The 24,813-nt window shown below is 39.0% G+C and overlaps 1 protein-coding gene across 1 annotated transcript in view; it reads right to left on the bottom strand.

Moving 5' to 3' along the window:
* Positions 1-3,433: 3,433 nt before the first annotated feature.
* The window catches only part of smc5 (structural maintenance of chromosomes 5), a 121,205-nt gene continuing 99,825 nt past the window's right edge, over positions 3,434-24,813 (bottom strand). The window contains exons 19-24 of the mRNA XM_028791755.2: positions 16,394-16,489; positions 15,763-15,867; positions 14,356-14,475; positions 12,927-13,106; positions 4,518-4,613; positions 3,434-3,647 (exon numbers count right to left, since the gene is read on the bottom strand). Of these exons, the coding sequence (XP_028647588.1) occupies positions 3,495-3,647; positions 4,518-4,613; positions 12,927-13,106; positions 14,356-14,475; positions 15,763-15,867; positions 16,394-16,489 (750 nt within the window). The 3' untranslated portion in view covers positions 3,434-3,494. The remainder of the gene's footprint in view (positions 3,648-4,517; positions 4,614-12,926; positions 13,107-14,355; positions 14,476-15,762; positions 15,868-16,393; positions 16,490-24,813) is intronic.

The raw sequence follows: 24,813 nt of genomic DNA, 5'->3' as shown, positions 1-24,813 counted from the left end.
ATATGTCATGCCTTATGGAAACAGTAGTATTTCAGCAGTGACATTAAGCTTATTGGATTAACAGAAAATATGTAATATGCATCATAACAAAATTAGACAGGTGCATACATTTGGGCACCCCAACAGAGATATTACATCAATACTTAGTTGAGCAAATATAACAGCCTCTAGACGCCTCCTATAGCCTTTGATGAGTGTCTGGATTCGGGATGGAGGTATTTTTGACCATTCTTCCATACAAAATCTCTCCAGTTCAGTTACATTTGATGGCTGCCGAGCATGGACAGCCTGCTTCAAATCGTCCCATAGATTTTCGATGATATTCAAGTCAGGGGACTGTGATGGCCATTCCAGGACATTGTACTTCTCTCTCTGCAGGAAAGCCTTTGCAGATTTTGAACTGTGTTTTGTGTCATTGTCTTGTTGGAATATCCAACCCCTGCATAATTTCAACTTTGTGACTGATGCTTGAACATTATCCTGAAGAATTTGTTGATATTGAGTTGAATTCATCTGATAGTCAACTTTAACAAGGGCCTCAGACGCTGAACTAGCCACAGAGCATGATGGAACCTCCACCAAATTTGACAGTAGGTAGCAGGTTTTTTTCTTGGAATGCGGTGTTCTTCTTCCGCCATGCAAAGCGTTTTTTGTTATGACCAAATAATTCAATTTTTGTCTCATCAGTCCAAAGCACTTTGTTCCAAAATGAATCTGGCTTGTCTAAATAAGCATTTGCATACAACAAGAGACTCTGTTTGTGGCGTGAGTGCAGAAAGGGCTTCTTTCTCATCACCCTGCCATATTGATGTTCTTTGTGCAAATTGCACTGAATTGTAGAATGATGTACAGATACACCATCTGCAGCAAGATGTTCTTGCAGGTCTTTGGAGGTGATCTGTGGGTTGTCTGTAACAATTCTCACAATCCTGCGCATATGCTGCTCCTGTATTTTTCTTGGCCTAACAGACCTGGGTGTAACAGCAACTGTGCCTATGGCCTTCCACTTCCTGATTACATTCCTTACAGTTGACACTGACAGTTTAAACCTCTGAGATAGCTTTTTGTAGCCTTCTCCTAAACCATGATACTGAACAATCTTTGTTTTCAGATCTTTTGAGAGTTGCTTTGAGGATCACATGCTGTCACTCTTCAGATGATAGTTAAAGGGAAGTACAACTTGCAATTGACCACCTTAAATACCTTTTCTCATGATTGGACACACCTGTCTATGAAGTTCAAGGTTGCAAGTTATCAGTACTGAGCAGTTACATGCATTCAAATCAGCAATATTACAAGGGTACCCAAATTTTTGCATAGCCAGTTTTTCACATTTGATTTAATTTCATACAACTAAATACTACTTCACTAAAAATCTTTGTTCGGAAAAATTATTATGCATGCTGAGAGGGGTTCCCAAACTTTTTCATATGACTGTGTATATATATATATATATATATATATATATATATATATATATATATATATATATATATATATATATATATACAGTACTGTGCAAAAGTTTTAGGCAGGTGTGAAAAAATGCTGTAAACAAAGAATGCTTTCAGAAATATAAATAATGATTGTTTATTGTTATCAATTTACAAAATGCAAAGTGAGCGAACAAAAGAAAAATCTAAATCAAATCAATATTTGGTGTTACTACCTTTTGCCTTCAAACCAGCATCAATTCTTATAGGTACACTTGCACAAAGTCAGGGATTTTGTAGGATTCTAGTCAGGTGTATGATCAACCAATTCTACCAAACAGGTGCTAATGATCATCAATGTCACACGTAGGTTGAAACACAGTCATTAACTGAAACAGAAACAGCTGTGTAGGAGGCTTAAAACTGGGTGAGGAACAGCCAAACTCTGCTACCAAGGTTAGGTTGTGGAAGACAGTTTCATGTCATGGCAAGATTGAGCACAGCAACAAGACACAAGGTAGTTATACTGCATCAGCAAGGTCTCTCCCAGACAAAGATATCAAAGCAGACTGGGGTTTCAAGATGTGCTGTTCAAGCTCTTTTGAAGAAGCACAAAGAAACGGGCAACGTTGAGGATCGTAGACGCAGTGGTCGGCCAAGGAAACATAGTGCAGCAGATGAAGGACACATCAAGCTTATTACCCTTCGAAATCGGAAGATGTCCAAGCAGTTCCATCAGCTCAGAACTGGCAGAAACCAGTGGGACCCAGGTACACCCATCTACTGTCCGGAGAAGTCTGGCCAGAAGTGGTCTTCATGGAAGAGTTGCAGCCAAAAAGCCATACCTCCGACGTGGAAACAAGGCCAAGCGACTCAAGTATGCACGAAAACATAGTAACAGGGGTGCAGAAAAATGGCAGGAGGTGCTCTGGACTGATGAGTCAAAATTTGAAATATTTGGCTGTAGCAGAAGGCAGTTTGTTTGTCGAAGGGCTGGAGAGCAGTACAATAATGAGTGTCTGTAGGCAACAATGAAGCATGGTGGAGGTTCCTTGAACGTTTGGGGCTGCATTTCTGCAAATGGAGTTGGAGATTTGGTCAGGATTAATGGTGTTCTCAATGCTGAGAAATACAGGCAGATACTTATCCATCATGCAATACCATCAGGGAGGCGTATGATTGGCCCCAAATTTATTCTGCAGCAGGACAACAACCCCAAACATACAGCCAAAGTCATTAAGAACTATCTTCAGCGTAAAGAAGAACAAGAAGTCCTGGAAGTGATGGTATGGCCCCCACAGAGCCCTGATCTCAGCATCATCGAGTGTGTCTAGGATTACATGAAGAGACAGAAGGATGTGAGGAAGCCTACATCCACAGAAGATCTGTGGTTAGTTCTCCAAGATGTTTGGAACAACATACCAGCCGAGTTCCTTCAAAAACTGTGTGCAAGTGTACCTAGAAGAATTGATGCTGTTTTGAAGGCAAAGGGTGGTCACACCAAATATTGATTTGATTTAGATTTCTCTTTTGTTCATTCACTGCATTTTGTTGATTGATAAAAATAAATGATTAACACTTCCATTATTGAAAGCATTCTTAGTTTACAGCATTTTTTCACACCTGTCTAAAACTTAATATACATAAACATATACACATACATTATACATATTTTTCTATGTAAGCATTGCATACTTTTTTGTTGCATTTTATCTGGAATGTAGCTGTAGTACACTGGACTGAAAAAACAGATTGTAAGAATAAATTGAATAGAATAGGTTTGATAAATACTTTACCAAAAACACAACAAATGTTTTATATTTGTATATTAAATTACATTGTTTCAAGTTTATTAAAAGATTCAATAACAATGTATACATTTATGAAACATTTGAAAAAATATGAATACAATACAGTATCAGATATAAAACTGAAGCCCTTAAATATATATATATATATATATATATATATATATATATATATATATATATAAAATATACACACACACAAAATTATTGAAAATACTGTAATGTATATAGTGAATACTTCTAAGGTTATAAATTACTGATAATATGACTGGGATACCATACGCTGAAGACGCTGTCTTCGTCTGAGAAATGCTTTGATACTCCATTTGTTTGGACGACACATATATGGTCCATTGTGGACAGAAAGAACAGTCATTTCTTCTGCAAATGTCAGGTTTTGAAGCAGCTATAAAATAAAGGTTATAAACATTAAAATACCTTGCAAGTTTACTTAAATTTGATATTCATTAATGTATTTTAATTATTTTTTTTAAGATTCATTATGTTTAATTTAATCTTTTTTAGAACTTAATATTTTACAATTACTCAGCTGCCAAATATGCCAAAGTTTACATTTAAATTTTACTTAGCTATAAAAGCATTTTCAAAAATAAATGGACCTGTTTATAATAAAATAAGAATACAACAGCACTATTGGACATCAATACCAATGCATTTACTTCAGAAAATTCAAGCATATGGCAAAAAATATAAGACGAGTATCATAAACCACTTTATGTAATCTATCAATGCCAAAACGTCTAATCAGAAGGACAGAATAATAAAGAGTTAGGATTAAATTTGCAGACACCAAAAAAAATCAGACTCACAAACACCATTATCTATTGTAAAATGAAATGCTCTTGAAGAATGCACTCACATCCAGTGTTAAATTGGATTAAAGGAGACATAGCTAAAACAATGCATGACTAGGAGTTTCCTATATCTCTCCAATCTATCTTGTGGATTGAACAGATACTGAAATACAAACTAAAGGACCAGAAAAGCTAATGCTCTGCAAAGAAAAACTAATACCTGTACTGTACTCAGCACTGTACAGAAAAGTATAGACATTCAAAATAAACATAACTGGAATATTTTGGTATTTACCAAAACAAATTACAATTATTAATGCAATTTCAGTTAAAATAAAAAACACCTATTAGATATTTTTGATAGGAACTATCAAATGCAACTAATACATTTTATTTCATTATTGAATATAATAACTTTTACAATGCAGCTTGAAAGCAGGTACACTGGAAAAACTATTCACCTTGGGAGTAATAAAGAAGTATTGTGATGTGCTCTTCTTGCAAGCTGTGCGAACTACCATTTCAAAAACTCTCCTTTCATTTTCTGGGTCCATTCCCTGTGAAAAGAGAAGGTAACATACTTTTTAAAATATACTACTTTTTACCATATACTGTAATAACTATAATTGTTTAAAGAAGGACGTATAAGATTAATCAACTATAAATTCATTTTCCTTTAATATCAGACAACTGGCAAAGTGTTTAATTTCATAAGAACGATGAACAATTATTTAATTGAAAAATTATGCACAAAGTCATGATAATCTTTGTTTCTATGCATTCAGACTAACAGAAGCATGCAATTCAAACAATTAATGACATACTTAATAAGAATCTTGTCTAATTTAATATCTTTTAATCATACCTACATACACACTAAAATATCTGGAAAAAGATGCACTTAAATTTTGGCTAAAACATAGCACTATGAAACCCATAAACAACAAAAAAGGATTTATCAATGATTAATTAAGTTTAAAACGAGACCTTTCAAATGCACCCAACAATACAATGCAGTACAATACTGAACAAATAAAAAGTCATATACATGAAATAGGGTGATCTCTTTTGTAGCATATACTGTATATTTTATATATATATATATTATATATAAATTTCTTGTACAATAGGCTGGCTTCAAAAGACTGAACTCCAGTAAATGGGTTTAGTAAACTATTGAACATTTTTTGATTTACTTTTTACTGTACTTCAAAGGCTGAACATTGAGAGAAAAAGTCTGGAACATTACATGAAAAAAGAAAAACAAATTAAACACAACTCCAGCTCCTCTCATTACCAGGCCCAGAGAAGAAAGGTTTCATTAATACTATTCATTTCAAAAATTCTTTCACGTACGTCAGTTCAAACTGTTGAGCGCCTGCATTACTGGTACTGACTGAGAGGTAAACTGGATATTGTCATCATGTTTTCCTATACCAATTTAAATTGAAAGATAAGTCTGACAAGAGAATTTAATGGAAATGATCTGTAATTAAATCAGATATGCTGCTGTTATTCTGTCTGCTTTGATGAGCACAACAGTTTGAAAGGTTTGCATTGCAGATACATCATCCAAGTCTTAAAATGTGAATTTTTTATAATCATTTATAGCTGTAACTCAGCACAGCAGTCAACCTGAAGTGTAAAGGGTTTTGGCGTATTGCATTTCCCTTGCCCTGTAAGAGAATACCATGTGTGATAGTCGGTATAGTTGTGATACGATTGTAAATTGAGGGTGCCATTACCAATTTTCCTTATATAGTGGATTCAGAAAACATTTGGACTTCTTTCTGCACACTTAATTGTGTTTAATTTTAAATGGATACATTCACTATTTTTTTCCATAAATTTACACTCAATAACCAGTAATGACAAAGTAAGAAACATTTGTAAAATTTATTAAACTGCAATCTCTCATTCATATACAGTATGTATTTTAACACTTTGCTGTGTCACCAAATACTATGGTGAGGTGCATTCTGTTTGCTTTAGTTACCCTCAGGATGTATCTATAACTTGACTGAAGTTCACATGTAGCAATTTTAATTTATTGGACATACTTTAGAAAGGCATACACTTGTGTAAATAAGTTCCCACAACTCACATTGCTTGTTTGGACAAAAACCAAGCCATGAAGTCTAGAAGTTCCAGGAGACCTTGTGATAAAATTGTGGTAAGGCATAGATCAGGGCAAGAGTATAAAACCATTTCTAAAGCTTGACGCGTTACCAGAAGCACAGTGGTCTTAATTGAGAAACTGAATAAATTTAGAACCACTAGGGCAATTTCCGATCCGGAATTAGGTTGTCCGGTCAAACTGAGCAACCAGGTAAGAAGGGTCTTGGCCAAGGAGGTGACCTTGTATGGCATCTTACTGATTGGTTTGCAAGTTTTTCCAAGTGTAACATTCAGAGAACTCTGAAGATGCCTTCTTTTCCATTTTAGTACAGTCTACAGGAATAGCTCAATTAATTAACAAGCAACGTGTTACACAGAAGCAGGATAATGGCTAACTTCGTGGGGGGGGTCCATGTATAAAAACTTTTGAAATTTCTACATGGTGTGACCGAAATGTATGCAATTGATTGATTTATAAATTTATCTGTTGAACAGAGGGGTAAATCAAGGAAAAATGATTCTTTGTCCCAAACATTATGGAGAACACTGTATACAGTATACCATGTTTGTGAAGAAATAACTGAAATTCGACAATACCAAACTTAGCTTTTAATAAATCTCCTTGCATATTTCACATTTACAGACAAATATGAAAAAACAAGGTCTTGTAGTTGCTCCAATAACTTTGCAGCCTTAATTATGAACAAATCTGTATTAGAAATCAAACACTGTCTCAGTTTTCTGAATTTGTGGACATAAATCACATGCTTTGTTGCCTTTCATTGGCAGTATTATGGTTTGAATTTCTTGTTTGAAGGTCTTTGTTGGGAACAAACAGGAAGTATCTAAAGGCAGGGCATCAGACAGAGGAGAGGCCAAGGAAAGGGAAGCTGGTATGGCTTGACTATTAGATTACCTTGCTGTGTATCAAAGTGTGCATGCTCCACTTAGTGCATGAGATACTGATTTGTTAACCAGAAATTAAAATAAAAAGCAAAGGCTATATAATGCTTGTAGACATACAGTATATTGTCCTGTATTAAAAAGCATATAAACGTATGTGTTCTAATAAGCTGAATCAAATATAAGACATGCTTTCCAAGTTTGACAGTGTTTTCCTCCTTTTTCTTTTCGGCTGCAGCTCTAAAAATACAGAAAGGGAGCTGGAAGGGGGCTGCTGTTCTTAGGGGTTTTCTGTGTGATTACCTCACCCACTTTCTGTATGGGAAACACCCAAACTAGAGAAATGTAAATATAAACACCTATGATTTAATGAAGTAAATGATTTGTAATTTTTTAAATATCTAACTGCAAGATGTACTATTGATAAGATTTGGGTGATAAGCCTATGCTATTCTAAGACTATAAAAAATATATAATTTTGTGACGAAAGAAGAACACACACCTGGCAGTTTTTCTTGTTGGTCGTTCTCTCCCTAATGTATCAGTATAATTTTTTTTTGTTAACATCCTCCAGTCTTTGCTTGCTTTTGGGAAAGTCATTCAATATGGAAAATTGGTTGAGGCACAAGGCATGCAAATATGGCACAAACTGAACTCCTTCAAAATGTTACATGAAACTGTAGTATTTTTGACTTGCTATTTAAATATGCAAATATTGTTGCCATTGGTGGAACATCTGCATTCCAATTCTTCTGTGACTGACTAAAACATATTTGCATCACAATTCTATTAGTACCTTCATTGTTCTCCAATGACTCTAGATTTTACTTTGAATTTTTCAGGAGGCTTTCAACACTGCTGATATCAAATGAGCTGTGACTTTTGTGCACTTGTATAATGCATTAATTGCAACCTTTTGTTCTGTGGGCTGAGACTGCCTTCATTCATCAGGTTTTCAGAAAGCCAAGTATTATAGTGAATGGCTTATACACTAGTTTTTGCCACACAAAGTCAAAGGGGTAGAATACTATTTTGCTACATGAAAAATAGCAACTGTTTGACCTGCAAAACACTTACAGATATACCTTCACCCAAAGGAAACTTCTTACCAGCTAGTTTAGCCTGACACATAAAAAGCTATTATATCAGTCATTAAAATGGCACTGGTTCATAACATACCATTTAGATGCTTCATATTGAAGAACACCTTAACTGTATTTACCAGCACAGCCGGGATTTCAGCAATAGTGTTGTCTTTCTCTTCATTACAGCATTTGGTGGCTACTAAATACATAAAAAATTTGCAAAACAGCACAGGTATAGCACAACTACTATTCTTTTCATTAATAGTATATCTTGAGGAAACTGCCTGCTGGGACAGAAGATGATGTGATGCTGACAATACAATTGTTTAGTTAATTAATCTGACACTGCAGTATGTCATTGTGAATTTTACTGGCTGAATTGGCGGCTACTCTTTAATTCTTTGCACTGAGTAAGGGGTAACTTCTTGCCTTTCAAGAACTTCCAATCAGCTACATATGGTAGTAGAAGTAAAAGCTCTGGAAATAAAGCAACATGCCTGGACTTTTTTGGGAATTTACACATCAACAAGATTTTCTTTATGAAAAAACATTGAAGATGAAGCTGACAGGAATACATTTAATATGTTCTAGTCAAATGTTTAGTACTTTTTGCAATGAATAGGGTGGCACGGTTGCGCATTGGGTAGCGCTGCTGCCTTGCAGTTAGGAGACCCGGGTTCGCTTCCTGGGTCCCCTCTGTGTGGAATTTGCATGTTCTCCCCGTGTCTGCGTGGGTTTCCTCCGGGTAATGCGGTTTCCTCCCACAGTCCAAAGACATGCAGGTTAGGTGCAAATTGTCCCTAGTGTGTGCTTGGTGTGTGCGTGTGTGTGTGCGCACCCTGCAGTGGACTGGCAACCTGCCCGCAGTTTGTTACCTGCCTTGTGTCCTGTATTGGCTGGGATTGACTCCAGCAGACCCCCCGGTGACCCTGTTGTTAGGATATAGCGGGTTGGATAATGGATGGATGGATGCAATGGGCAGCAACAAAAATGGAGAAAGGTTAGTCCCAAACAGAAAGGAAGACAAGACTGCAGTAGAAACTTCTACAGATACAGTACATACATTAGCATATTACTGCACATAGCAGTAATTTTTTCCAACACCTTCTTAAAAATATTCCTGCTAGACATATTCATAAAAGAAATCTACAAAACAGATGCACTGAACTGTACTAAACTGGAAAAAAAATGTTTAAATCCTAAATCCATCCATTCATCCATCATCTCCCGCTTATCCGAGGTCGGGTCGCGGGGGCAGCAGCTTGAGCAGAGATGCCCAGACTTCCCTCTCCCCAGCCACTTCTTCTAGCTCTTCCGGGAGAATCCCAAGGCGTTCCCAGGCCAGTCGAGAGACATAGTCCCTCCAGCATGTCCTGGGTCTTCCCCGGGGCCTCCTCCCGGTTAGACGTGCCCGGAACACCTCACCAGGGAGGCGTCCAGGAGGCATCCTGATCAGATGCCCGAGCCACCTCATCTGACTCCTCTCGATGCGGAGGAGCAGCGGCTCTACTCTGAGCCCCTCCCGGATGACTGAGCTTCTCATCCTATCTTTAAGGGAAAGCCCAGACACCCTGCGGAGGAAACTCATTTCAGCCGCTTGTATTCGCGATCTCGTTCTTTCGGTCACTACCCATAGCTCATGACCATAGGTGAGGGTAGGAACATAGATCGACTGGCAAATTGAGAGCTTCGCCTTGCGGCTCAGCTCCTTTTTCACCATGACAGACCGATGCAGCGCCCGCTTTACTGCAGATGCCGCACCGATCCGCCTGTCGATCTCACGCTCCATTCTTCCCTCACTCGTGAACAAGACCCCGAGATACTTGAACTCCTCCACTTGGGGCAGGATCTCGCTACCAACCCTGAGAGGGCACTCCACCCTTTTCCGGCTGAGGACCATGGTCTCGGATTTGGAGGTGCTGATTCTCATCCCAGCCGCTTCACACTCGGCTGCGAACCGATCCAGAGAGAGCTGAAGATCACGGCCTGATGAAGCAAACAGGACAACATCATCTGCAAAAAGCAGTGACTCAATCCTGGGCCCACCAAACCGGACCCCCTCAACACCCTGGCTGCGCCTAGAAATTCTGTCCATAAAAGTTATGAACAGAATTGGTGACAAAGGGCAGCCCTGGCAGAGTCCAACTCTCACTGGAAACGGGTTCGACTTACTGCCGGCAATGCGGACCAAGCTCTGGCACCGATCGTACAGGGACTGAACAGCCCTTATCAGGGGGGCCGGTACCCCATACTCTCGGAGTACCCCCCACAGGATTCCCCGAGGGACACGGTCGAATGCCTTTTCCAAGTCCACAAAACACATGTAGATTGGTTGGGCAAACTCCCATGCACCCTCCAGGACCCTGCTATGGGTATAGAGCTGGTCCACTGTTCCGCGACCAGGACGAAAACCACACTGTTCCTCCTGGATCCGAGGCTCAACTATCCGACGGACCCTCCTCTCCAGGACCCCTGAATAGACTTTTCCAGGGAGGCTGAGGAGTGTGATCCCTCTGTAGTTGGAACACACCCTCCGATTCCCCTTCTTAAAGAGGGGGACCACCACCCCGGTCTGCCAATCCAGAGGCACTGTCCCTGATGTCCATGCGATGTTGCAGAGGCGTGTCAGCCAAGACAGTCCTACAACATCCAGAGCCTTGTGGAACTCCGGGCGTATCTCATCCACCCCCGGGGCCCTGCCACCAAGGAGTTTTTTGACCACCTCGGTGACCTCAGTCCCAGAGATGGGGGAGCCCACCTCTGAGTCCCCAGGCTCTGCTTCCTCATTGGAAGGCATGTTAATGGGATTGAGGAGGTCTTCGAAGTACTCCCCCCACCGACCCACAACATCCCGAGTCGAGGTCAGCAGCGCACCATCCCCACCATATACAGTGTTGACACTGCACTGCTTCCCCTTCCTGAGACGCCGGATGGTGGACCAGAATATCCTCGAAGCCGTCCGAAAGTCGTTCTCCATGGCCTCCCCAAACTCCTCCCACGCCCGAGTTTTTGCCTCAGCAACCACCAAAGCCGCATTCCGCTTGGCCTGCCAGTACCTATCAGCTGCCTCCAGAGTCCCACAGGACAAAAGGGTCCTGTAGGACTCCTTCTTCAGCTTGACGGCATCCCTCACCGCCGGTGTCCACCAACGGGTACGGGGATTGCCGCCACGACAGGCACCGACCACCTTACGGCCACAGCTCCGGTCAGCTGCCTCAACAATAGAGGCACGGAACATGGCCCATTCGGACTCAATGTCCCCCACCTCCCTCGGGATGTGGTCGAAGTTCTGCCGGAGGTGGGGGTTGAAGCTACTTCTGACAGGGGGCTCTGCCAGACGTTCCCAGCAGACCCTCACAACACGTTTGGGCCTACCAGGCCTGACTGGCATCCTCCCCCACCATCGAAGCCAACTCACCACCAGGTGGTGATCAGTTGACAGCTCCGCCCCTCTCTTCACCCGAGTGTCCAAGACATGTGGCCGCAAGTCCGATGACACGACCACAAAGTCGATCATCGAACTGAGGCCTAGGGTGTCCTGGTGCCAAGTGCACATATGAACACCCCTATGCTTGAACATGGTGTTCGTTATGGACAATCCGTGACGAGCACAGAAGTCCAATAACATAACACCACTCGGGTTCAGATCGGGGGGGCCATTCCTCCCAATCACGCCCTTCCAGGTCTCACTGTCATTGCCCACATGAGCATTGAAGTCTCCCAGCAGAACGAGGGAGTCCCCAGAAGGTATGCCCTCTAGCACCCCCTCCAGGGACTCCAAAAAGGGTGGGTACTCCGAACTGCTGTTCGGTGCATACGCACAAACAACAGTTAGGACCCGTCCCCCCACCCGAAGGCGAAGGGAGGCTACCCTCTCGTCTACTGGGGTAAACCCCAATGTACAGGCTCCAAGTTGGGGGGCAATAAGTATACCCACACCTGCTCGGCGCCTCTCACCGGGGGCAACTCCAGAGTGGTACAGAGTCCAGCCCCTCTCAAGGAGACTGGTTCCAGAGTCCAAGCTGTGCGTCGAGGTGAGTCCGACTATATCTAGCCGGAACCTCTCAACTTCGCGCACTAGCTCAGGCTCCTTCCCCTTCAGAGAGGTGACATTCCACGTCCCAAGAGCCAGCTTCTGTAGCCGAGGATCAGACCGCCAAGGTTCCCGCCTTCGGCCACCACCCAACTCACACTGCACCTGACCTCCTTGGCCCCTCCCATAGGTGGTGAGCCCATGGGAAGGGGGACCCACGTTGCCTCTTCGGGCTGTGCCCGGCCGAGCCCCATGGGTGCAGGCCCGGCCACCAGGCGCTCGCCATCGAGCCCCACCTCCAGGCCTGGCTCCAGAGTGGGGCCCCGGTGACCCGCGTCCGGGCAAGGGAAAACACCGTCCAAAATTGTTTTTCTTCATAGGAGGTTTGTTTAACCGCTCTTTGTCTCATCCCTCACCTAGGACCAGTTTGCCTTGGGTGGCCCTACCAAGGGCATAAAGCCCTGGACAACAGAGCTCCTAGGATCATTGGGACACGCAAACCCCTCCACCACGATAAGGTGGCGGTTAAAGGAGGGGTTAAATCCTAAATTCACAATATATATTGTACCTACTTGTACAACTATAAACATTCAGTTTTAAAATACCTTTGTTTTCAGAAGTGTTATTTTACAACTCGTACTTTTCTATAACTTAAAAGATTTTAAGAGTCCCCAGTTAAAGTTGTTTACAATATTGCTTAATAGACAAAATTCTTCATATCCTATACTCACCTGATTAATTTCATCAACCACACGAAAAGGGCAGCGGTTCAACTCCTGCAGGGCCATTAAATAGAGTATTGTAGAAACACTACGCTCTCCTCCACTCTGATGAAATGGGTTGAGCTCATGTAGCTGAGTGTTACTACGAAACTTTACTCGAATGCGGATTCCATACTTGTCATATTCCTCCTAAAAAAAAAAAAAAATATATGCTAACAGCAATATACTTTGCTATTACTTTGCATTGAAAAAACTAACTGGGACATATATCTATCCATCCATCCATCCATCCATCCATCTTCTAAATCGATTAATCCAGAGCAAGATCTGGAGAAGCTGAAGCCTGTCCAAGCAAGCATCAGTCGCAAGGCAGGAACAATCCATGTACAAGATGGCAGTCCATCACAGGATTAACACAAACACACATTTGGGGCCAATCCACCATCCTGCTGGTCTTTGGATTGTGGAAGGAAACTGGAGAACCTGGAGGAAACCCATGAGGACTTGAGGAGGAGAACATGCAAACGTCACACATACCTGGGATTTGAACCCTGATCTTCTTGTTGAAAGGCAAGAACTACCACTGTCCTAGCCTGGGACATATATGTGCCATTGAAAAAAAAAATTATATATTTTACATATTATCTCTTTGAGGGCTGAATATTTTTTTCCGAAAAACAGAGTTTTCTGAACAGCACACAATGCACTGGTTTCGCACAGAAATCATCCTAAAACATCTTGTTGCTACGTGCTGTGGCTGCTGTTGGCGCCTGTTTGGCATCTCTGGCAGCAGTAGCTGTGCAAGGGCAGCTCGATGGCCAACAGGAATGCATGGCAGTCCAGCTACCTCTCAGCCTTCGCACAGCAGGTGGGCGACAGTGGCAGTTGCTGTGTGACGCAATATGGTTTGTACCTCTTGTCATCATAAGTGGTCCTCCTAGGCGAATGCTGCTGTAAGCGTATCAGCTACATGAACGCGTTGAGCACCACGATCAACTGGGGACCAATAGGCTGATGGTGGTACCTCAATTTTGTTTTTGATCTCCATCTCCAGATCACTTGCATCAAAGTCTGAGTCTGATTCAGCAATAATATAGAAAACGTCCATGGAGTATTTTGCTTTGCACATTTGCTTTAGTCTCCCCAGATGCTGATGCCATTTTTGAGGCTGTTTGCTCTTCGCTACTCCTGCACGCGCAGGGAATCGAGGTCAAATCAACAAAGCTACGTAACTTTCCTTCAAGCAAAGAGAGTCGAACTAAAAAGTAAGGGCAAGTTTCGTCTCAGTTTACAGCCAATTACCATCCTCTACCCCTGAATTTTGACAAAAGTCAACATCAGCCCTGAAAGATTTAATTCTTAAAACGCATGCACAATTCCAGCAACCAAAATAATGGCATATATTGGGTTAATCATTTTGAAGTTAAGTATTACTTGCCTCATTTTCTGAGTGAAGGTCCACTTCCCCAGCACACTGCATAGAGCGAAAAAATTCAGCAAACTTTTCATTAATTTGATCAACTAGTTCTTTAAGAGGGTTTAGCCATCTTTCTTTCACCTACAAAAAAGTATATACACATTATATGCAGCAAGTAATAAAGTCAAATAACAATTTTATGCATGTATTGTTATATAATTTACTGTGCCTTCACAAAGTATTCAGACTACTTCACATTTTGCAAAGTTTTATGTTGCAGCCCAGTGCTAAAATCATTAATTTTTTCCCCACATCAAGCAACATACAGTAACCCTTAAGTGAAAAAGCAAAAAACAGATTTCACACATTGTTCAAATTTATTAAAATAAAAAATTAAATATTACACAGACATAAATATTCAGATCCTTTGCTATAATTCTTGAAATTTGGCTCAGGTGAATTCCATTCTATTGATCATCACTGAAATGTTTCTACAACTTGTCTACTGTCCACCTGTGAAAATTCACGTGATTGGATTTATCTATATAAGGTCCCACAGCTAAAAATGTGAATCAGAGCAAAAACTAAGGCATGAGGTTGAAGAAATTGCCTGCAGAGCTAATAGATAGAACTCTTTCGAGGCAAAGATCTGGGGAAGGCTACAATAAAATTCCTGTAGTGCTGAATGCTCCCAAGATCACAGTTGCCATCATAAATCTTAAAGAAAGTTTGGAACAACCAAGACACATCCTAGAGCTGGCTATCAGGCCAAACTGAGTAATCATGGGGGAAGGGCCACAGTAGTAGGGAGGACCAAGAACCTAATGGTCACCCTGGCTAGTATTTTGGCCTGTCATTACGCACATACGCACACACACACACACATGCACACCCCCACATACACAAAAGACTAATTTATTATTATAACATTTAACTAAACAGTCAGCTGGATGAAGCTTCTTTTGAAACACATTGCTGCTACAGTCATCGCTACAGAGATATTCCAATTTGAAAGAGCCAACTAATCATTAACCACTAATTTTATGCGTCTTCTAATCTAAAAATGCTAAACAGTGAAGGGCCAGATTTATAAGGTTCATCTGTCTGAACAAATACCACCTGCAAGTTTTGCCCTTTAAAAAGCATTGGTTTTCTGCTAATCATGACAATGTCAGTGTATTTGAAAAAGAGCTGGCTATGGACTTGTCACTCTATCATTGTTTACTTTACTAAAACACAAATGCAGTCAGCCATATATAATATCTTATATGATAAAACAGTATGATTTATCAACATACTACCAAAAGATCACATTAACAACTCAATTACTAAACATTTAATAAATATTAGTGTTAAAACTGTCCCTAACCTATAAACATTGTAAAGTTTGAAAAAAAAATAGCTGTGAATTGTGGAATTAGTAGATACCTGAGAAATATTTTCCTTATAATCATCTAATTCCTTTTTCTTTTCTTCTAATTCTCTGGTTAGACTCTGTATTTCTTGAGTCCTTTTTGTATATTCTTCAACAACCTGGAAAATTAACACGTGTTCTGTTAGCTACTGCCATTTGTCTATGTAATAGTATACTTTCTTCCTGCCAAATAAAAAAAATCATAAGACTCCACACAATGAAAATAAGGCAATCAAGCAAGTGAATTTAAGTGCTACTCAAGAACATGACATATTTAAATGAAAAAAAAAGTAAAAATCTCCATAGTCACAGACAAGAACATAGATTTCTGCAGATGATAACACAACACTTCCAAGACACACAAAGATGCTGTCTCATGTCCAGGTTATGTTATAATCTTTTAAATTTTACAACAGCATTTGCAGGTTCGTGTTTTAAAATATAGTTTTTCTGGAAAGAATTCCTTTGTTCTCAGATGTTTTTATAAATTTTCACTTTAAATGCTTAAATAACAGTTTAATGTTTAAATTACATATGATCTTTTCCTTAATATGTCATGGTATTTTGAATGTACTACAAGGTTAGTTTTGGTACTGCTGCCTATAATGATTATTGCCCTTATACCGTCTTTGAACATATACACACCGAAGCATTCAGTCCAGTAAAACAAGCTGCTCTAGATTGCTCTTCATTAATCATTGCATCAATTTCATCTAAAGTATTTGGAAGTCGCAGAAATCCCTGAAAAAAAAGTAAAGATAAAGAGAAAACAGGATTACATTAACTTTTAATAGCCACATTCCTTAGCATAGTTGTCAAGAAGGCTCAATACAACATAAAACAAGGGCCATCAAATGAGTTGAGTGTACAACATGATGGCAAAAAAGTTAAAGTTAGTTCCTCACAGAACTTTGAACTTTGTATGCTTTCTACATATTGGCATGACGTTTTCGAAAGACAAGACAGCACACATCTGAATTCTTCATGTCACTGAATAGTGTCCAGCCTTCAAACCATTCCTTATCATACAGATTCAGATTTAACAAAATCTTTAAAATTTGTCAAAAGGAAAACAAAATTGAATTAAAGTTGTTTAAAGATTTGTTTGGAAAGTGAAGGACAGAAAACGAAAGGAGAATCATTAAAATGAAGAGAAAATGTTAGCAAATTTTAAACTAACTCATTTTATATAGTCTCAACACAAAAATATTCAGACCCTTGCACAGTTAAGACATTTTCTTGCTTTTACTTTTAACAATATCAACTAGGAGAATATATTTATCATACAATAAATGTCTTGCAACCTAACTCAGTTGCAAACAAAAACAAATAAAACACAAATATGTTTGGTGTATAAGTATCCAAAGTCCAATAATTTGAAGTTAATTCAGTACAAAACAAAATCATAATACAAATCGGATGATCTGCCAGGAGAAGGCTCAAAGAAATTACCCACAACATAATTGCCACCCACCCCCATTTAATAATTGCAAAAATGTTTTGCTAGTAGATGGCAGTGAGCTGGGGACTAACAATGATTTAATAGAAAGAAAAAAATAAAACACACATAAACGACTTTGACACTTTTAGATAGATAGTGACGTTTATAATATTCAGAATGAAAATCACAATAACCATTCTATCTATTTGTGCTAAATCAACATAGCCTTGTTTATGAGGCTAACATATTCTTATTGCCAGGGGTGTGGTGAATCCTTAGCTTTCACTGCTTCTTTTTTTTTTTTAATTTATCTCAGCAGCTAATCATAACACATGGTAGAACATGATCTTTAAAACCCCCCAGTGAACAAACAGTAATTCCATGCGTTTTGATTTTATCTGTGCTGAAATGCTAATGAAGCACAAGGCCGCAAAGATAAAAATGGAGTGGCAGTATGTTTATTTGAAGGTATTGAAGTTTACATTGTGCAGCTTTTCAGGAATGGACAGATCCCCTCTATGGCTGGTTCCTATCTTGTGCCCAGTGTTGCAAGACATATACTGGTTCAGAATTTCTGCCAATTACAGTGTCAAGTGAGTAACTGGCTGCAAGATTTGTTTACTTAGATCTTACTCTAATTAGTGCTTCTTCAAAGTTACAGAATTTTTGCACTGGCATCTATCATGTGCAGGTGTAGGACTGGATACGCAAGGCTGCAATGCTAAACATTGCATGACTGTACCAAGGTTATTATAGTTTTGCCTTTTTATATTAGTTTTTATTTCTATATTTTTCTGACCTTACTTGGAGATTCAGTTTAGTTTTAGTTTTCCTTCATTGTGTATTTTTAGTTTAGTTTAGTTTTTATTTCACAAAAACATTTCTATTTTATTTTTATATATACAGTATTAGTTTCAGTTTTAGTAATTATAATTATGGCATGGAGCACCTAAGGAGTTAGTTTTGTGTCACAATCAGACAGAACTGTATACTTAGATTTGGATACGAGTTTAACGTTAGTGGAAGCTTACTGCACTGCCTGGTTTACTATCTGGTTTTGTTTTTGTCTGATAAAAACAAGCATAATCAAATGTAGACACTGAATATGAACAATTTTATAATTTTTTAAATATTTTCTCATGAAAATCACAGGGGCTTAGGAAGAACAGGGCTCTTAGACTTGGATGAGTGTGCAGACCCCACCTAGCTGCAACTAGGAAACAAAGTACAACAAGCATGTAGTGTCAAGGTTAGGGGCAGTGAGTCTTGAATAGACCACCATAAAGGACAGTAAACCCATAATGAACAGAGCAAGAGCAGGTAATAGGAGTACGGACAGGCATAAAACAGAGACAGCGTTTGAGATTAAGAACAACATATACATTATCTAAACCTGTTTATTCAGAGTAGGATCACAGGAAACCTGTAGCCTACCACAGCAGGTTTGGATGCAAAGCAGGAAAAATCCCCTGTATGCAATATGTATGATAAGGCTGATGAAAAGAATATGATATTTCAACTATCTATTTAGAGAGAGAGAGAAAAACATTGAAAAAAGGCAGACAAATATTTTAAAATATAATTCTGCTAATGGATTACTTTCATAATATCAGGTATTTTGAGTTGTGAATATGAACTAAAAAAGATAAATTAATAAATATGGAATAAATACAAAAACCCATTAGTATGTTTAGTTTTTCATCACTTGTCAGACTCTCTACCTTTGTTTGTATCGCTTCGTTGTTAAACGAAGTTTTTGGTCAACAACAATATGCTGATCTTGTATGATGACCTAGTCCAGTCTCTCAATCAGTGCCGTTTTATTTTCAAAAACCGGAAGTGCTCTCCCCTCGACTTTCTTGTATACTCAGATATGGGGATGGATATTTAAGGAGTAAACCACAAGACAATGATTATATTTTTAAATTATCAACATTAAGAAACCATCAACAACAAATCAAATGAATAATATATTGAGCAATTATTATAAAAGTAAAGTTGAATAAATCGGACTCTGCAGCTGTATAAATAAAAAAAAAATCGAGTATGTGTTCAGGTAAAGTACCACTTCCGGGTGATCGATTTGGCCCAAAAGTTAATACAGATCTATAATTGTGGTGTAACAACCACATACTGAATTTCATCCATCAATCTAGTTGTGTTTTTGAGTTATCGTGTTTACACAGAAACAGACACAGACACGCGCGCACACACACAATTCCAAAAAACAGTATTGTTGGACACTGGTTAGTCTATAACGTCAAGATTCATCAAAATATCGAGGTCGAATTTTTTCATGATTACTATACTTTAGTATATGAGAAAGTAAAAACAATTTCTCCTGTGCGAAGTGGCAGGTGAATTGCTGTCAACAAAAACCAGACACCTGAGAAATAAACTGAAACGTTACTCACTCGTGATTTTTCTGTCCATACGGTAAACGTTTTGATGACCAGCACATTCTGATTTCAGCCGTTTGAATTACATCTTGACAAGCACAAGGAAAGGTGGCACGCAAATCGCTTTCTATTTCCCACGCACTTATTTCTTTACACACCTGCACTCAGCTTGCTCTGTCACCGCAAATGCTGTGTGAACAGTCGCCCTCCATCACCAGCCGCCGTTCACTGGATGAAAATGTGCGGGTGGCTCGTGGTGGATGACTTTCTGTTTTAGAGTTAAAACTTACAAGGGCTAAAGACTAACGGCAAGAATATTCATTCAAAAACGAAAACTAAAAATATTTTAGTAAATTATTATTTTATTTCAGTTAGTCTTTACAGCTACTTTAATAGTTTCCTTTAGTTTTAGTTTTTCATTTCAGTTTTGTTAATTATTTTATTTCAGTTTACGAAAATGTTTTTTTAATAATAGTTTCAGTTTTGATTTTAGTTTTCGTTAACTATAATAACCTTGGACTGTACCTCTCACAGAGACATACAACATGATCTAAAATGAAGGCAGCAAATCTTATAAACTACAAGAACTAGTTATAAAACCTTACATTTTTCTGCTTTAACTAAAAAGAAGCAAATTAGTAGAAGGTTAGTCAGGAGTCATCTTCTACGGTTTATATTATAAAACTTTAAGGCCAAATTTAAGAGGTGTTTTCAGAGCTTAAAACTAACACACAAAAGTAAAAAAGCAGCACCATTTTGCAATTTATTGCCTTGTTTTGCAAAAACTATATATTGGCTGATACAAAGGAATTGAGGAATTAAGCAAACATGTAGCTGCCAACTCAAAGCCAAACACCTATGCTAACAGAATCTGGCACAGGTTTATTAAAAACAACACAGACAAAGACAGCAACAGAGATAAGATTTGATCCAAGCCTTATGGAACTGCATCTCTGCAGTGCTAACATCTGCATGAAACCACATTTCAATTGTCAATTAATGAATCAAAATTTTATTTTTGAAGACATATTTACAAATTAATGTATTACAATTCATTTTGTTCTTGTGTATTATGTATGGTTATATGTTTAAAAGTGGATGATTTCAAAACCATGCAATAAGAGGGTTAACCAGAATGCCTGTCCATAATACTGAACAACAAACAGATAAACATGACCCCGTTTTGGCACCAAAGCACAAAAGTCATCTCATTAAATTTTGGGCCCACAAATATAGCTGCACACATGACACTGGTGCTTTATATTCACATAGTTATATTCAGCAATTTATTAGTAATCCAATTTAATTCACTCGGTACAAATTTTTCATATAGCTATAGCCAACACAACCATCAATAAGGTAGTTTACATGTTTGTTTTGGTAAATGGCTCTTTCATTTTGTGTAGATTGGTATCAGGGAGAAAAGACAAGTCTGTGACAAACATATATTTATGATGACTGATTTTTTATTTAGGTATTTCTCTATGTTTACTCTAGGATTTACGACGATACAATGCCCCGACATGTCACACCGATGTTGCAGCGATTTTCGTCGGAGAAGATGGCGAACCGCCTGCCGAAAGGGACATTTGTATCTATCCCATAGGCAACTCCTGTAAACAGATTTCCACCCTCAATATGAATTGTGATCCTATGGTTTACCCACTTTAATTCCCTTACAGAGACATTGGTTGGCACAAAGATTTACAACGTTCCCGATAAAAGAACCGCCAAGTGAATAAGGCTTACTCGATTCCAATTTTACGCGTACAGATTAGCAATGAGAAATACATTTAGCATTTTGCACTCCAGCGGCAAACTATTCCAATAGTACATCGTAGATGCGTATGTTAAAACAGAGGGCGCGTGTCTCAACTATCTCAGATTACATCAACAAGATCTGCGCGTGGAACGATACAAAGGACTATCAGATGCACTGCAAGCAAACGCTGAAAATAACAATGTATGTGTAGGCAAAATGATCATATTACCGTTCACATTTCCAGGCAGTCCAAGATACATACAACAAAACTATCAGGATGCCATGGCCATAGTACGTAAATTCGGAAAGCCCGATTCATTTATCACTTTCACATGTAATCCAGCTTGGCCGGAAATTCTACATGCACTGTCGGATACCCAAAGACCAGAGCACAGACTTGATACCAGTCTTCAGCCACGGTCAGTTGTACGTGGCTTTTTCTAGGGTCAGATCTTTCAACTCATTATCTGTTGTCTCCACCAAAACTCCTATTCACAACTGCGTCTTTCAAGAAGTATTTATTTCTTCTTGATTTCTGAATTCCTTTTACACCGCCGTATGCCTCTTTGTTTCCTTTTCCTTTAAACTAAGGAATAGCGGTCACAAGGATGCGGCTATTTGCTTACAAATGCCAATATCTGTTACTGCTGCCTCCTTGATGCTAGCACAAATACAGATAACAAGAACAAGTATACATATAAGTACAAATAACTTTTCCTAAGTGCACCTCCAAACACCCAGCTACTTTTGCTCTTGTACAGGTGAAAAAAAAAGAAAAAAAAAAAACCTTCTAAAGGGAAGAAAAGCTTTATAAATTCCCACACTGTTCCTTAGCAGCAACAAAACATTGTAGTAAGGGGTCAGATTATACTTATGTAAGTAGGTTGTTTATTTGCAGAAAGACAATTTATTTCAAAGCAAATAAACTTCCATTTAAGCAATATATTATCTGGGTAAAAAGAAATCGACAGATAATTTTAATAAAGCAAAAAAAGTGAAACGTTTCTAATACTGATCAGAATCATGCTTTTTTGATCATATATAGTTGGCTTACAAGCAACTAATATATTTTGTTCATTTTATGAGACCACCTGTACCTTTAAGAAGTCTGACCACTGTAAAAGCATTTTTGTGTTATAAATTAAGAGTTCAGATATTGACCGGGACTGTCTCTACTCCTTCGCAGAGGACACATTTCTATAAAAAAAAAGAAGTATGTTTAAGTTGGTTTTAGCAACCATTCTAATAAGGCATTTTCCACTACCTAATCTGTTTGAACATTAAGTTTAGAATGAGTGTGTTACTTAAACAGATGTAAGTGCAATTTGTTTTCAGAAAACCATGTGCTTTAACTGCTGTTCAGTGTAAGTCAGCATGAATGTGAGAAGTGAGCACACCATGGCATATACAGACAAACTGTGAGAAATATCCCAGTGGCAGACCAACGTACAAAATCAGATATTGTTATTTATGAATTACTTTAACAGATAATAAAGAAAGCTGCTATGTGTTTCTGTAAAGACAACACACTGCACATCTGGGTCATTTTTACATTGAGTTATTAAAAATAAATAAAAAAACAGCTAGAATAAATGTATGAAAATGTATAAGTGGCCAGGGTATCTAAGCCATGTGACAACAAAAATATAGTATTTATTAAAAACAATTAAATAGTAATTTGCAGGTGGTGAAACATGAGCATAGAAAAGAAGCATCTTCAATAATGTGTTTTCAATAATACATTGTGAAAAGCACTTCCAGTTTGTAATATGCACAAAGATTCATGAAGGCTGAATTTTCTTGTTGCTGTTCCTCTGACTAGAATTACAAGAGAAAATTTCTTTAAAAAACTGGTAATGCAAAAGCAAAAACTATAAAGCCAAATATATTTATAAAACAGCATTCAAAGCAAAGCTATTTAAAAGGGTATAAAAACCCAAAATATGCCGAAGAAAGAAATCTGCTATTGCCCATTCCAGCTTACAGTTAAAAGTCAAAAAGGCAAGCCTCCAACCAGGATAAGCAGCATCTGAACCTGAACAATAAAACAAGTGTAATTATGTTTGGAATTCAGTGAGCTTTATTGAAAACAATAATGCTATTCCACTTAGGTACAAGTTCCTGCATTGTAACCAATGCTGCTTAAAGTAAGTTGGTTTAAAAAAAAAAAAAAAAAAAGGGGGGGAATCATTCATTTGAAATTTGATTATTGATAAAGTTTTGGTGTTTTAATGACGAACAATGCTGCTGCCTTATGGATCTAGGGTACCAAGTTTAAATACCATGCCCAGTCATTGTCTATGTGAAGTCTGCACATTCTCCCTGTTTCAGTGTGGGTTTACCTCCCAGTACTCCAGTTTTCCCCTAACATTCCCATGTGCTGGTTAGGTTGATGGGTGATTCCAAACTAAGCCTGTGTCAGTATGAATGTGGTTATTTACATATAGTGGAACCTCGGGTCACAAACGTCTCGGACCATGTACAAATCAGGTTGCGATGCCAAACTTTTGCATCTGTTCACGACCACACACTCGGATGACGAACAAGCTAGTTTCCCTTCCGGTTCGTACACGCCAATGATTTCCACACATGTTCAGTCTCTCCCTGTGCATTCCCAGTGCAGCGAGCGAGTGAGAGAGAGAGAGAGAGAGAGAGAGAGAGCGAGCGCGAGAGCTCAAGAGAGTGCAAGTAAGAGAGAGAGAGAGAGAGCGCGAGCGAGCAAGAGAGAGAGAGAGCGCGAGCGAGCGAGCATGAGAGAGAGAGCGCGAGCGAGCGAGCATGAGAGAGAGAGCGCGAGCGAGCGAGCATGAGAGAGAGAGCGCGAGCGAGCGAGCATGAGAGAGAGAGCGCGAGCGAGCGAGCATGAGAGAGAGAGCGTGAGCGAGCGAGCATGAGAGAGAGCAAGCATGAGCAAGTGAGCGAGAGCACGAGCGAGTGAGAGAAAGAGAGAGAGCATGAGCGAACAAGCGAGCGAGAGAGAGCGAGAGCAAGCGAGAGAGCCCAAGCAGAAGAAGTAAACATTACAGAAGAAGTAAGTAAACATTTAGTTTACTATTATATTACACTGTGCATTCTATGGTATAATTGACTATGTTTGTGCTTAAAAATCTTAAAAAATATATATATTTACACACAGCTTGTACGGTTCGGAACAGATTAATTGTATTTACATACAATCCTATGGGGGAAATTACTTCAGGTCACGACCAAATCGGGTTGCGACCAGAGTTTTGGAACGAATTACGGTCGTAACCCGAGGTTCCACTGTACGTGGACCCTAGGTTACACTGGCATCTAGTCAAGTGCTGTGGCGATAGGCTTTCAAAGACCTAGAACTGGATTAATGAGGTTTGAGAATGTTCACTTTTCTCTGAAACGAGCATTTTAAGTTTACTATTCTGATTGGAGCTTTCCATGAGACAATTATAATATAGTGAATGGAAAAAAAAAAAAAATCAAAAAA

The sequence above is a fragment of the Erpetoichthys calabaricus genome, chromosome 5 (genome assembly GCF_900747795.2).
Source record: "Erpetoichthys calabaricus chromosome 5, fErpCal1.3, whole genome shotgun sequence".
NCBI classification, from domain to species: domain Eukaryota; kingdom Metazoa; phylum Chordata; class Cladistia; order Polypteriformes; family Polypteridae; genus Erpetoichthys; species Erpetoichthys calabaricus.
Note: the sequence above shows the minus strand (reverse complement) of the source record. Positions and strands in the feature narration are given on the sequence as shown.